Source organism: Sipha flava, unplaced genomic scaffold, assembly GCF_003268045.1.
Source record: "Sipha flava isolate LNK unplaced genomic scaffold, YSA_version1 49_pilon_pilon, whole genome shotgun sequence".
Taxonomy (NCBI): Eukaryota; Metazoa; Arthropoda; class Insecta; order Hemiptera; family Aphididae; genus Sipha; species Sipha flava.
In genome coordinates, this window is record NW_020273360.1 from 958,903 (window position 1) to 975,291 (window position 16,389).

General features: G+C 28.6%; 1 protein-coding gene across 2 annotated transcripts in view; it reads left to right on the plus strand.

Annotated features, from left to right (window-relative positions):
• The first annotated feature begins 413 nt into the window (after positions 1-413).
• LOC112690266 overlaps positions 414-16,389 on the plus strand; it is a 28,779-nt gene continuing 12,803 nt past the window's right edge. Inside the window, exons 1-5 of one of the 2 annotated variants that reach the window (XM_025564236.1) lie at positions 414-770; positions 12,180-12,851; positions 12,921-13,990; positions 14,095-14,282; positions 16,245-16,355. In XM_025564236.1, coding sequence (XP_025420021.1) covers positions 423-770; positions 12,180-12,851; positions 12,921-13,990; positions 14,095-14,282; positions 16,245-16,355 — 2,389 coding nt within the window. In that variant the 5' untranslated portion in view covers positions 414-422. Of the gene's footprint in view, positions 771-1,640; positions 2,275-12,179; positions 12,852-12,920; positions 13,991-14,094; positions 14,283-16,244; positions 16,356-16,389 lie in introns of those variants that run through there. The other variant, XM_025564237.1, reaches the window with a different exon arrangement.

The window sequence follows — 16,389 nt, forward strand, 5'->3', positions numbered from 1 at the left end:
TGTTATAATTACATTATTGCGGTTCCATGGTTATGTCCTCGACCGTGCCGAAACACACGACGAAATAGAAACGATAACCGAAACACGTATGGTATACTAATGAGCGATTGTAAATTGCGCCCTTATGATATATGATATTGTTGCGCACCAGTATTATTATTTTATCTACTTTATGGGTAGAAATAACTGTGGGCATATTGTTTTATGATAATACATGAATACATGGTTGGTATAGGTACAATAATAGTACAATGTGAATTGTAATATAGAATGAACTTTAAACTGTTAACGCTCTTATTATTTTTAAAACTAATATCATCAATCGACGGTTATTACCACCGATATTGTGGACTTTTAAATTTGAAGATAATTGCCCGATAACCTTTATTAAACAGGCAGTTGTTTCATGTTTGTGTGTCACGATGGACTGTGCACGCCGTAAGTCTATTCAAGAAAATTACGATATTCTTATGTATCAAGACTATAAATTTTCCAAGATGAAACGTGAATTAGCTGCTGATGAAATTAAGTGGCCGTGTTGCATCAAAGCGTGCAAGACTTCGCTAGAAAAACAAAAACCGTTGACTGAAAAAAAATCAATTCAAAATCGACTAAACCATGAGGTTCATAATTGTGTTGTGGATTGTAAATTACACCAGAAAATTAAACTCGTTAGAAAGAAGCGAAAAGCTACCGTCGACGTTTGTGAAAGGCCGTCAAAAGTACTAAACACATCGTTGGCAACCACCAAGGATTCAAACAACATTAAGGTTAGTGGCGTTAAGTTAATAAAAACAAATACAATTACACGTAGTTGTAGTTCAAAAGTATGTTACATGTGCCTATATCTGATATTTATCGAAAAAAGCAGCTTCGAACAGCTTCAAACGCGTTTACGTTATGGGTGTTGACACGCACACATGATATGCATGTTATAGACTTCGCGTACCAATGTCATATTCAGTTTACAGGCAGTACATTGACGTGTTTACGGGGAGGAATATGTGGGGTTAGTTTGAGCTTTCTTTTTCTCTAAAATAAAATTAACTTTAATGTGTAATTCTTAAAAGTATCACAGAAAGAAATGTTCTATTTTTATATAATTCGTCGTGATTGAAACACGTTATGATTAAGAAAAAACGCGAATTTTGTTACCAGAGCAGTGAGTGCCTACAAGTAGGTGACTTAAACAACGCGAGAAAAAAATATCCTGAACACGCCACTGGAGCAGTACAACGTAATAACAGTTCGTTGGTGGTAATAAGGTTGGAAAGGTATAGGAAGTGTGCGCATTGTGCGTGAATATTATTTTCGTGAAAATACGACGGCTACAGTGTAATGAATAAGCGCTTCGGCGGCAGTATCCGGGGAACAAAGGGGGAAAGAAAACGACGCGGGTGCACTATAGTCGTTGCGGATCGGTCCACCCGGAGCGCTGCGCGCGATTACGATAGATACTATATTTTATATTGGCGGGAATGGACGGTGCAGCGCGAAAAATGAAAAACAACGTTTACGGCGGAGATGACGTGCGGGGGGAGAGGTACGTGGCGGCCGCAGTCGTTTTATTGATCGTCAAACGCGCGCGCACCGCCCCACTCCACACAGCCCTGCCACAGACTACGCCGCGCAGTTGATGGCGCGACGCGATTTCCACACGCTCTCAGTCCACTACCGTACGCGCCCGTGTCAGTGCTTGCACGGTCTCTGGTCGCTACACGGTCTTCGAACTTCACGGCGCCGTCTGATAACAATCGGGAAAATCCGTTCAGGACAACGACACTGCCGCCACCTCCATTGCCCGGGCCAAAGACGTTTTCTTTCTTACCTCGCCTCCCCCCTCCCCTGGCCCATCCCTCTGCTCGGTTCGTGTCCATCCTCACCGTATTGTTCTGCACACTCAGCCGTGTGTGTTGACGTTAACGCCGCGAAACAACAATACACCGAGAGTATCTCGTTCGCGGGTGAATTTTTTTCTCTATCGACAAACCGTGGCGTAGAAAAACCTTCTCGAGTCTTTTTTTCCCTGCCTACCAACCCCGCTACCGTGTACCGCGACGAATGATTTCCGCCGTTTTCCGCACCGGCCGGGTTTCGTCGTAGTCGTCGACGCCGCCGCCGCCGCAGCAGCAGCAGCAGCAACCGACCGATGATACCGCCACAGCGGCGACAACAGTTTCCGTAGCTGGTCCGGTCCTTGTGCGCGCAGGTAGCCCCCGCCGCCGTCAGTGGTGTCACCGAGAGGAAGACATCGATCCCGGCGAAATGGCCAAGGTAAGACGGGTAGAAGAGAACGCACACATCTGGTGTTAATAGTATTATTATTGGTTTGTACAACGGTGGGCTTACCTATAACACATAGTCGTCTTCGAACGCAAAAGAAAACATTCAAATGAAACCATATCCAACAATGGAAAAATACCGACGGTGTAACAGCACACGCGTCTGCTCCATTGTTTTGCTCGACAATCCTTGGCAAGACGCGCGGCCATCACGACGATATCGCGTCCGTTGTGCATGATGCATGCCCCGACCACGACAGTCGGTTTTATGCAACCGTTTTGCTCTCGTCCTCGATATTGTATTATTTCATTGCAGGCGGTTGTGCGATATGGTACGGTCTATTTTTACCGTCGCTCACGTCCGTCGTCACTCCAACTCGTTTCGCGTGTCTTCCGATGTCATTCCGGTACCATTTTTCCGCGAACCCAAACAAGTGTTGCCATCACTGCCGATTTCGTCGTGCAAAACAGATGAAGTTAATTATTTTGACATCTACCCGCTAGTCTTCTGTTACCTACATACGTGGTGTAAATTTATTACTCCGAGTATATATATATATATTATATGTAATATATACTATAAACCGAAATGATCTTTACTAAGAATCGTCTTATTCCAAGTTATCAGTTTATTTTACGTTTTTGGGAAATTATGCCCCTTCATATATTATTTCCCTTCTGCGGTTAGAAAATTAATTTTCGAGTGCTCCGACCGACTTTTTAAAATGTAGACATTTATATCCTTGTGCGGATCGTGTGTGCCGTTCGTTTTTATCTGTCCGTCTCACGTCTCGGATTTTCTATACTAAAATCTAAATTTCACGCTTTTCGCACCGATCGAATGTCTCGCCGTACCCATTGTTATTATTCACGACTGGGCAGTATTACATTTTTCGTCGTATATTACCACTTTTGTATTGTGACAACGACGATAACCTTGATGAAACGCGCTCTCACCCAGCCCGCAGTTTCCTTATATTTAATAGAACCTCTACCTCTACCTCCTAATATAATAATAATAATAATAATAATAATAGTAATATAATAATAATAATAATAATATAATAATTATAGGATGTTTAACCGACAATATTATTGTCACACATTCACACACATCGATGTTACGTAGGTACGTTGAAGTTTTAGTTATACCATTCACACTACCTATGTGCAATACTAAATACTAATTATTGACATAAATAAACGTGCATGAAATTATTACGTTTCATGAATTTTTTCTCAAGATAATTGACCGCCAGCCGTCCGTTCGTTGAGTTGACCTATTTTAATGACGTAAAGTATTATTATTATTATTATTATTATTGCAGGAGGTATCGAGTACAACAGTTAAAAGCGTCCGACCGGCGTTCAAACGTACGGTATACCCCATCTATTTACTCAGGTGAATCCTCGCGCTGTTTAAATAACTTATTAATGTTTGTAGCATTTGAACTTACCTGTTCGCTTACCATTATTAAAATATTTTGAACGAATGGCAATAGATTTGATTTCTAAAAAATAATAATATTTGTGAAAATTATAATAGATTGTCCGAGGTATTTATCAAAAGAAAAGAAAATTTTCATGTGTTTATCTGCTTTTGATTATTTTAAGTATCTGTATGAAAGAATTAATGTTCTTACATTTTGTCAAAGTGAAGTAGGTACAATTTATAAGAATTTTAAAATGTTTTTAATTAAAGTCCAAACAGTATAATTCCAAAAACAATCATGGGCAGAACTCTAACATGTTAGTTAATACGGGAATCGACAAGATTTTATTATTGATAAGAAAAATATGATCATCGGACGAAATTCTAGAGCAATTTGGGGCTTTTAAAAATCATTGGGAAATCCATTTGATTAACCGTGCCTACGTTAAACTTATTAAGAATTTTTTACTGACTCAACAAATTTTAACCAATGATTTAGGTAATTTATTAGTTTAATATTTCACTTCTCTTGGGATCAATAATAATAATAATTATGAAAAATGGTTTTTTTCAAATGTAAGTTTTTAAGTGAAAAAGCACTTAATAAAATATTTAACTTATTATAGATGTAATAGCTGATTAATGATGGTTATTAGAAGTTACCGACGAAATTGAAATCACTAAAATATATCTTCTTAACAGATAACAGTTCTGAAAAACGTCATTATTTGAAAATCATGTTAAATCTATTTCTTCCTAGTATTTTGTAATTTTGTATATTTTTTCATGGAAAATATTATTGACACTAAGTAATTGTAGTGCCAAGACGAGAAAGATCTGGTTTATTGCCACGTAACGTAATATACGCTAATATTTATTAGATTTCTAATATATTTATTTACTCGTATATTGTTAAATTATGAGTTACGTAAACATTGGACACGAGTTTTTTTTTTATTAAAAATTAGTTGTTTAAGTATTATTACTTTCTTATTATTTTATAACATGAGACATGATGACAAATGCTAGGAAGGGATGTATCAAACTTTATTACACCGTGGTACTAATGGCTTTCATCTTATTGTTAATAAAGACTTATATGTATAATAAATTAATTAAAACTTATTTTTTTTATTTTAAATCATCCTTTGTAAATTCCAAAATCTAATTGATCTTTTGTTATATATATAGTTTAAAAATATAATTAATATACCTATAAACAAATTAACAAATAATTTATACTTAGAAATAAATAAATAAATAAAAGCTTAGTCTGGAGTATTATTGTATTGGTAAAATTCATCGTCACGTTTTTACAAATATAATATAAGTATACAAAAATAATTTAAAATAAAGTAAATAATATACAATGTCAATAAAATTGCGGCTTAATTTAAAAAAATAAAATCGCTACTCAGTCGTACTTTACTATATAATAATACTCCAAGCTAAGCTTTTATGTATTTATTTATTAACTTATTTCTATATGTAAACTATTACATATTTATTTGTTTATTGATTTATGAATATTAATCATTTAATACATTTTTATTTTTATTTTATTAAAAAAAATTAAAAACAATTGATAAAAAATTAGCCTCTGAAATGTCTTAAATTTCTTAAAACTGAGGCACAAATTCAAACTTTTTAGACATTCTACTTGGTTTTATTTTACTTATTTTTATGTATAATTTTTACTTGTAATTAAGTATTGATATCATACGTGTAAATGCTTTTGAAAAATAAACGAAGAACCGTTACAAAAATTAAAGTTACAATGTATATGTATTACATAATTTTAATACGCTGCACTCGAGATAACCTAAAACGTATAGTTTATTTCTTGAGATTTTTACACTGTACGCCGTACGAGGGTGATTAAAATTATGCTTTTGTATCGATTTTTTTTGACAAAGACCACTTAAAAATTTGTTCTTCATGGAGCTAAAAGTCTTATACTACACGTAGCTCAACGACTTTCTGATTGTTGTTTCACCATCCCTACATTTTACAAACTATTTCTCTCATATTTACCAAACATGGAGAATATTTTACATGACTTAATCAAACTAACAAATAATCGTGACTTGTCACATCTCATATTTTTATTTTTACGTACAGTAAAACAATCAAGTTGAATTTAATGAGATGAGTTTTGAAATTTCATTTGAAGTCAATCCGTCTCCTCCCCATTTCATATTATGAGTTATTAGGTTGTTGTCTTACAACTTTTTTTTATAACGATTATATTATGGTATAAAACGAATGTATTACGCAGTGATTTAATTTCAGAAATCGTTAATTTTATTCATCAATTAATGTAAATAGGTCTGTGTCAGAAATATATTTGGAAAAATATCTAATCACTAATAAAAAACCATTTGTTACATACGAGTACATAATAAAACAATATTTAAGCTACATGTATTTCGCATTTATTAATTATTTTCAAAGTATACCATATATAGTTGATTATTTTATCATTTTATATTATGTTAATAATATACCTCAGTTCTATTTCTATATTTTTAATTACATTTTAAGAATTTACTAAATAATAATTTAGTTAACATTCATTCATTAACCTAATATCTCCCCAGAGACATAATAATATATGAAAATTTAATAATTAATAATAACATTTATTACAATGTTTTGTTTTAGGTTGATTAATGAGTAAATCATTTTAATTATGTTTGCTATTAAAATATTTAAAATTTTAGTAGGTACCTAATCTAAAGTATTTTGTAGTACGTCTTACAACTTTTTTTGTATGTAAAACAAACGTAGGAATATTAAATTTAGTTATTAATTTTGAATAATATATAGATATTGTAAAAGTTATAAATAACTAGATGCTTACTTCATAATTATTATTATCAGTTACCATTTTAAGAGTAACTACATTTTCTATATTTTCGTTGGATCAGTTTCGTAGTAATAATTACGTTTAATAATTATTATTAGTATACAATAAAAATAATAGTTGCTATACAGTTTCAAAGTATCTCTAGGTTATTAAACTAGTGCATATTAAAGTTAACAGTTAATAGTTATAAGTTACGTTTTAAATTAATTTAAATTGCCTCATTTATATTTATATTTTTTATAGGTTACTTTATTTCGGACACAATATTTAACAGTTATTTATAAATTAAACGTCTAATAAAATCTATGTCAAAATTATGTATGTGCATAAATCATATTATAATTACTAGGTTTCTTCGTGATGGCTTATAAAAGTAACTAATTTAATAATATTAAGTTATAGGTGAGTGGGTGCATTATAATCCAACAATATAGTAAGTATGAAAACTGTGAAAATTATAGAAACCTACATAAAACTTACGAACCCCGAAACGGATTTCGATAAAATATGAATATAGTTATCAAAACATGAAATGATATATTTTAATATAATACATCCATTTTTAATCATACATAAGTATATATTTGACATTTAATCTGATAAAATATTAAAAATTAATCAAATTTAAGACAAAACTATTTTGATACCTATTCGTGTTGTTAAACAATTTTGACAGTAAGTCATTTTTATAATGAAAGCAAAAGTATATTATAAGACGTATTCATGCAAAAATATTATTAATAGAAAATTAATTTATTGAATTGAAATTTAACAAATTTAATATTTCATTATTATAAAATGTAGATACTTATTATTTGATATTAATCATGAAATTGAAATTTTGATTTTGAAATTGTGTAAAATTATTATGCTTAAAATTGGTTAATCTTTTTACTGTTTTTTTTCATGTTTATGTTTTTGGTAGGTGATTTAAGTTATAATAGATTTAACACTTTGATTTATAATTATTTTAATTTAAATATTAAAAATAATTAATCCATGATACAATTAAAATTACACTTAAAATCAATTAATGACATTGTAGAATGCTCTACTATGTATATTAATTTTTGACAATTGGTTGGTAATTCATTAAAAATGCTCTGTTCAGTAGTTTATTTCATTGCGCCATAATAAAATGAATAAAGAGGCCATTTGTCGTTTGGGCTCCTTCATTGAACACTTACAAAGACTTAGGTTGTACTATGCTACTGTAAAATACTCGGTCTATTTAATTTGATGAGGCTTCTAATAATATTAAGTATAGTATGTTATATTAAAGACACTTAATTTAAAATATTTTTTACTTTTATTAATCAATGTTTTGTTAATTTTTTGTATTAATAATCCTTAAAAATGTATTTTTAAATATATTTTTCTTTATATAAAATTATTTTTAAGTAAGTCAAATTTAATTTTTAAAATTCGTGGGATTTTTCAAATGTCATATTTAGAAACTGAATTGTCAAATAATCATTGAAGGAAGATATAGATTTTACATTTCTGCGTTTTACTTTAAAAATATTTTTATTTAAAGTGAAAATATTTCAAAAATTTTTCCCCAATAACATAATTATATTGGTCGAAAAATGTATTTATGTAGGAAGTATAGAATACAAAACAAATTTCCCCGGAAATTTCTCAAATATTCCTAATACGGCTTCTGAAAAAAAATGTTTCATAATATTCTAATTATACTCAGTTAATGTTGAAAACTTAAAATTATTACTTTTTTTTTATGGAGTTCTTACTTCTTAAAACTTTAAAAACATCTATGAGAGACTAGAAAACATTTCTAGTTGGTGTTAATTTTTAAATCATTTTATATGAATTAAATATTTTTATCTTTTCTAAATATCTTAAAGCAATTTTCAGCTATAGTTTTGATTAATTTTAAGAGATTCATTCCCACGAAGTATAATTTTTGCATTAACGTATTACATAAATTTCATCAACATTTACCATAAGCCCAAGCTTTAAAAGTCATATCATATAACTCATATGTTATAATAGTTATTATGTTGATAATTAGTAATTTTATTTTGGCATTCTTCCAAACAGTTTTGCGACTGTAATGTACGTATTAAATATTTACATAATATTACAACTTACTACTACTTCACATCGTAGCGTAGTAATAATTTATTCAGCTCTTGAGGCGATATGTGTACAGTATTTCTTTCGCTCGAAAACTTGTCTCATTGATATGCATCAATGACGTCAATCCTTTCCATTTTGATTAGCGTGGCATAACTGTGATAATGTGTGATGCGATTTATAATAAATCGTAATCGTAATCTCTATCATACATTTTTAATAAAATTAAAAACCATATTGTTTCAATTAGGAAATATGAAAAATAAATCAAAGATCAAAGTTTTAATATTTTTTTGTACTTCCATTATCCTTAACGAAGCTAATTATGTGGACTTATAATTATGCTTCAATAAAAACGAGAGTCTCTTTTTTATCTATTTATTAAATTTGTTGTAAGTTAATAAACTTAAAACAAATTTAATAATCATAAAAATAATGATTTAATATTTTTTTTTTTATTTTGTAAAAATCATACCATAATATTTTATATGAAATCATTATCAGAACGTAGACGTCGGAATGATTATGCCCCTTCTGATTAACGGGATTGTATTTCTTGATGTTTAGTATGACTTGCTTCTATTGTGATTGATGTTTAATCTTTATTTTCATAGCTTGTTCATATTATACTATTATTTTCTGTACGTCTATCTACTCTATAGTATAGATACTATTATAATAAAAAAAATTCCATCATTTATCACGGTCCGATGTATATAATGTTACGCTTGCACGGTTCCTCGTTAGGGACATTCCAAGGTCTTCTTGGGAAGTTAGGGATCGGATGTTCGATACGAACAAAGCGACCTACGATACTACTTATTTTGAACCAATATTAAGTATAAAATAATATTTTAACATATTATGTTACGTTTATTTTCAATTATGTCTTTGGTCATTTTAATTGTTTTTAGAATCAGCTGTAGACGATATTTTTTAGTTTTAATTCAAAATCAGACTAAAACAATTATACGTAATTAGATTCTTGAAGTAACGAATCATATTATCATATTTATTGAATTAAGGATTTTAACTAGAAATGTATTCAATATTCTTACTTCACCCATATTTGTAATCGCGTATAATTAAATTTAAATTAGTTTTTTCACATAAGCTTGTTATAAATGATTCAAATATAATTTCAAAATTAAAACTCTGGAATAATAAAAGTGCATTAAACATTTCAAGGATTATAGCATCATTGAAAATTATGTTTTTTTTTTAAATTTTTAACATAGTAAACAGTTTTAAAACCATTTATTATTAATGTTATATCAATAAAAGCATGACCATGTTTTCGCAATATTACCCGTGTAATAAACTTTAATATCTTTGAGTTAGTTATTATTTAAATACATACAATTTCCTTTTATTAAACAGCTATTATTATTTACATAGTAAAATGAAATAGTCCTAAGTACCATTAAAATAGGATTTTACAATTTTTTTAGAATTTTAGAAAATGTGTAAAATGAAAGTAAATTTTATACCTACCTACAGATGTTTTTATTGTATTTGATGGATTGTATATGTGCTACTTTCTAATATATCTGGATGGTACTGCACATTGTTATTATGTTTTGTTTTGTCACGAAAAATATCTTATAAATAATATTTTGTTATATTTCTATTACCTAAATATCTAACAATATTACCGCATTGGAACCTTTTAAAATAGATTAAAGAAATTAATCTGATAATATACAATTTTAGATTCTAATTTGATGATTTCTGAGGTTATAATATTTTTTCATAATGAAGTGAATTTAAAATATATGCTTTTATTTGATTTTTATTCTGTAATAAAGAGTTTTAAAAATATTATTATATTTAACTTTAATGAATAAATATATTTTGATATTATATAAAACTGTTTGATATTATTATTACGTTTGTTATTTCGTCAACATAAATAATAATAATATAAAAAAATAAACCGATACAAATATTTTTTTTTATCTATTGTATAAAATATTATTACAGAGTATGTTTCAGTTTTATAATAGATCTCACGATAATTGACAATAATTTTTTTTTGAGTTGCATCGATATTCGTATTATGTTAGAGTTTTATTTTAATTTTCATCTCTATGGACATTCTTCGAACCTATGAATAATTTTTCCATTTCATTGGCTTATATTGTTGCGTGATAGTTACTCATGTATTGTTAAGTAAGTATTGATCGGTTTGTTGACTGCCTCCAGCCAATAATTTTAAATTTAATTTTCGAACCTTGTAAATGAAAAAATTAGGTCGGTAAAAATCTAACTAATGTATTTTTTTTTCTTTTGGATTTTAGCCACAACTCAAAAGTAATAATATTAGAAAAAACCCAAATTAGATTTATAGGACAAAAATCTCCATAATCGAGTACTCTGATCTATTTTTGGAGCTAGAGGTCTGGCCAAGTAAATATTTTATGACATTTTGGCTTATATATATATATATATATATATATTTATATAAACTTTTAGTCTTAAAAACGAAGTTTACGGACGTAAGGTGTAATATTATAGATAGTCTTTAATTAATATCAATCGTCAAAAACATTCCAACGACTGTTTAGTTTCTACGTTTAGTTTTTTCTCGTATATTTATTAATTTACTTTTTGTTTTTCTCTTTATTAATTTAACTACTTTGTTATTATTCCCAGATTCTCAAATTTCATGTGGTCCCTTTTTAATTTAATATTTATCTAATTATAATTTGAAAACAACAAAAATAATGAATTAAAATATTTGTATATTAACGGATTTAAATATTTTGTGTATTTTCATCAAATTCACATTACTGAAACGTAACTTAGTTTACGATATTATATTACGTGGGTTTAAAATATTAATTTGATTGTTTTTTACATGCATATAACATTAGTTGAAGTAACCAACTATTTGTTGTAATATTTAAAAATATATATTTTCTCAAAAGACAATCATAGCTGTCATGGTTATGTGGTAAAAATGCAGAGGAAGTGACGCACCTATTAACAACCAAATGGATGGGATTGTTCATTTGTAGTTACAATGTTTGCATACAGTGTAGTTCCTGCTATTGCCTCCCCCCCCCCTTTATGTTCTATATAAATATGTATTATTCTGTTCGACAAAAACAAGATACCTGCCACATCAGTAGTAGTTATGCAGTATTCTAGTTCGTTATTTAACAATACACATAATTACTTGAGTATTCTGGCGTACTCGTAATTTAATAATTATTATTCCAGCTGTTCTATTTTAACACCTAGATAAAGATTTGAATACATTATGTGTGTAATCAATGTATAGTCAAATTTTGTACACGTATTTTATAAATATCGAAAAGTTTTTACTGTTTTTTTTTCTATGTTTCCAATATAAATTTTAAATAATTATTATATTTTATGTGTTAACTAAATACTATACGTACTATTCTGTTTAGGTATATATCGTTGTATAAATTACATTGTTTTATTTTATTATTATTAAAGTAGATTAATTATTTTATTTTTTATTTTTTAGACTCCAGGAGAAAGCAAGATACCTGTGCTGCATTCAAACCAACTGAGATCTCGATTTTCTAATATTTCAAATAAAGTTCGTTCGCATCTGGATAGTTCCTATCGAACTTCATCGCCGTCTATGTTATTTGGACTTTTCAACAATTCCAGTTCTGAAAATAAAGTACATCCACCTACACGTCCTTCTTCACTTTTCAAACCTACAAATGGCACTTTAGTGACTGAAAAAGACATTGGTAGTTCTGTTGAATTGACTCGGCATTCAAAAACCGGAATTCTTAAATACTTTGGTAAAACTGTATTGGGTCCTGGTGATTGGTGTGGAGTAGAAGTTGAAAGTGGACATGGAGTTTGTGATGGATCTATATGTGGAGTAAGATATTTTTCTTGTCAAGATCAGTGTGCCTTATTTGTTTTAGCACATTTGGTGCGTGTATCTAAGTGTCAAAATATTGTGAAAAATAAAGTTGATGTTGAACCAATGTATGACGATGGCTGTCCAACCTCTTTATCAAATTGGGATTTAAATACTATTAAAACAGAATCTCCATTTGAATGCACTGATAGTCTTGGTATATTGACACCAGATCAAATGGTTGAATTTAGAGGTGATGAAGCAAATTATGAAGTTCCTGGTCTTCTATTTAAAATGTCTCCTCAGCAAATTACAGAAGTAAGTCAATTTTTGATATAATTAAAATATTTAAGTCCCAATTTCTTAACCTATATATTAATGTTTCAGTGTATTTCCGATGGAGATGTTACAATGAATGATTTAGAAACAATATCTATGCCTAAAGATGATGATTTAGTTTCCCCAGTTTTATCTTCTGACCCTTCAAATCATACAGTGTCTGAACATGATAGTGCAAGTGCTTATCCAAAACGCTCAACTGTTTCTTTTGGAAATGTTTTCTATGATAATTTTATAATTGATCGTACGCCATCATTAGAAGATTTGCCTATGGATGATTTATCATCTAAAACAACGACTGAGGTATCAGTACCTAGTATTGCTCCTATAAATACTGTTGTTACAAGTATAACTAGTGTTGGAAGTCTTGATACTGGTTATCAAGGAGATGGTGAAACCAGTCGTCCTACTAGTCGAGGAGCTACTGTTAAAAGACTTGGACCAACTGAACCGATGACAGATTCAGACTTCTTTACAGAAAGTGAAGCAGAAGATCATTGTCATCGCAAAGCAAGAGTTATTGATGGTACACTATATTCAGGGGATGGTAATAACATTAAACCTGGAACTCAATCAGATAATCAAAACAATGTAGCCCAAAACGTTGAAGAAATGGACTCAAGCGGAATTTATTCTGATTTCGACAGAATATTTGAAGAACCACCTATGCATAAAGATAGTTCTGAAGCAGTTTCTTCAAATAATTCCACATCTCCTTCATCTGTTAATAGCCAACGAATTCGTCCAGCTACAATAGATGAACCTACCGATTCGACTATACCCGAATGTGCTGAAGATGCATCAAGTCCTGCTAGTAAGCGTTACAAAAGACCTACACCTGTAAAACCAAAAAACTTAGACTTACGGTCTGATCAGGAAAATCGAACGCCAAGATCAAGAAAACCAGCTGGCCGTTGGGATGCTGTTATGAATAAGATAGAAAAAAGTAAAACTGATCAAAAAAGTCGTGTCAATCGATTAAAGGATGTCAAAAGCAAGATAAATTCTATAAATCCATTAGTAACAGTGTATGCTAACAGATTAAAAGAATCTCCTACAAATAGTGAACCATTACCTGTCAGATCTCATAGAGAAAATACTTCTTTGAAAGCCAAAAGGTATTTAATTATTTATCATCCATAAACTAATAAGTATTATATACCTTATTATAAGTATTGTACCTTATTATATGTTGTTGCTTAGTAATAAATTATTTTTTTAGCCGTAGGACTAGAGCTCGTGGTGGATCTGAATCAAATTTACCAATGTCTGACCAAAAAACAAATACTCCTCGACCAAGATGTATTCCTAAGAGTTCTCAAAATAGTTCCAGAGATAGTTCATTTAGTGACCTTAGTGGAGATACTAAAATGACACTTAAGCAAGCAGCTTCTCATCCTTCTCTTATTAGTAAGTAGAACTAGTGATTAGTAATTAGTAATTCTATTTTATGAATGTGTTTAAATAAATTAAATTTGTTTATTCTACATTTATTAACTTTTTAATTTTATTATAACTATTCTTATATATTTATGTAGTATACAAATTAATAATAACTAAATATCTAAATTAAAGACTAAATGTACTTAATAACAGCATCAAACGTTGTAAAAAGTAGTTAAGTAATTCTTTGTTGATATTTACTATTAGGAACATAGTATACTAGTACAATCAAATTTGGTTTTATTTTAATAATTAATAAGAAATTTGTTATTTGTACAGAAAATATGAAATCAAAAAGAAAACTATAATTCGACAAAATAAAATAAAAATAAAAAAAGAGAAGAAGTATTAAAATTTTGTTTTAATATTAGTTTTACTTTTAAAAACATCGTTGATTTCAAATTTAAATTATTTTGAGTATAATTTATTCAATATTTAAAAGTTAATTCTAAATAATAATTTATAATAGACAATTTATGGACAATATATTATATTGTATTTATCAATAATAAAAGATATGTGCCTGCAGTATAGGCCACACATTAAACGTAAAATCAAGTGCTATTGTATATAATTTATATTTTAATAGCGTTTTGAATAATTTTATATTTATGTTTTAATAAAGTTAATTTAATTATTTTTTATTTAATGTGTCGCGTCGTTTAGTTGTTTATTAAAGAAACTTTATTTCTATCTTTATTGGAATTTACATAAATTCTTTAAAAATTATTTTTATCAACTCTACATGAAAAAGCTCTTAAGTGTGAGAAAAATTAAGCATATAATTATATTTGTAACATCGTATTAAATAATAATATCAAATTAAAAAAATGTATGTTTATGAATCATTTTTATTTTCTATATCCGAGCTTAAAAAACAGTTATGAGTTTAAACTTAGTCGTTTTATTCTACATCTTATTCAAAAAATAATTTAAAGAAAAACTCGATTTATAATTAATAATTCCTTATAACGGATCGCTTCTATTTTTTATTCATGAAACTTAAATTTTTTTATAATAAACACGGTTCATGAAACTTTTAAAATATTTTTGTTCATAAAAGTTTTTTTCTAAAAATGGTAGACTTATTTTATATCATACCTATAGATAGAAACTGATAGAACTGGATTGCTTTTAATAAATATTTAAATAAATGTGTGACTGTCTTTCAAAAATTACATTAAATCTTTGTGATACATAAAATTTATTTGAAATATTTGTAATAACGTAATACTTAGTTTTTTTTTTTTTTTTCATAGATTTAATTTATTATATTTTAAATACTAAATAAAATATTATTATTAATTACTATATTATTTTATCATATAATATATAATGAATTATAAATTATATTTTAAACATTCTTGAGAAATATTTGTGTTTATAAGTAAATCAACACGCTGTTTGTCAACTTTCAAAGATTTATTTCTCTGAATTGTAATGTTATCACTTCCTTTATAAATGAAGATTCTCACCGCATAAAAACCTTATGCTACATTGCTTTCGAAAATAAAACGTGGTTATTATTTCTAAAATTTTATTTTATAGAAAATATTTTTATTTTCCGTCATTGACTTTACTAACATATTTTACTATAGAATTGTCTAATTGTCGATATTTAATGAAAACACAATCTTGTCTACCCGTGTTAGGAGTCCTTTAGTAGTGGTAACATTAATTCTATAAGGAAACCGAGGCCAACTAGAGCGAAACTCAACGGAGGCTTTTAATGCAATTATACTTAATTGTCAGTCTTTAAGATGATACGTATACTGCAAAGTATCTTAAATATTTTCATCCTAGTGAAAACTCATATTTTTCGAAAATTTGATCACCGTCACTATGAAGATTTACGTTTAGGTCTCATTAATCTACCTAATTTACCTAAGCAATGCTATACAAATTATTCATAATATATTTTTATTTCAGATAAAAATTTTAATTTGCGCACGCCAACAATAAACGTGGTTGCACCTTCAGTTCGTAAACCTTTGACTACTGCCTTAAAAGGAACCTCTCAAAATCGAAGATATAATTCAGGTAAATCTAAAAAACTAATTTAATTTATAGTTGT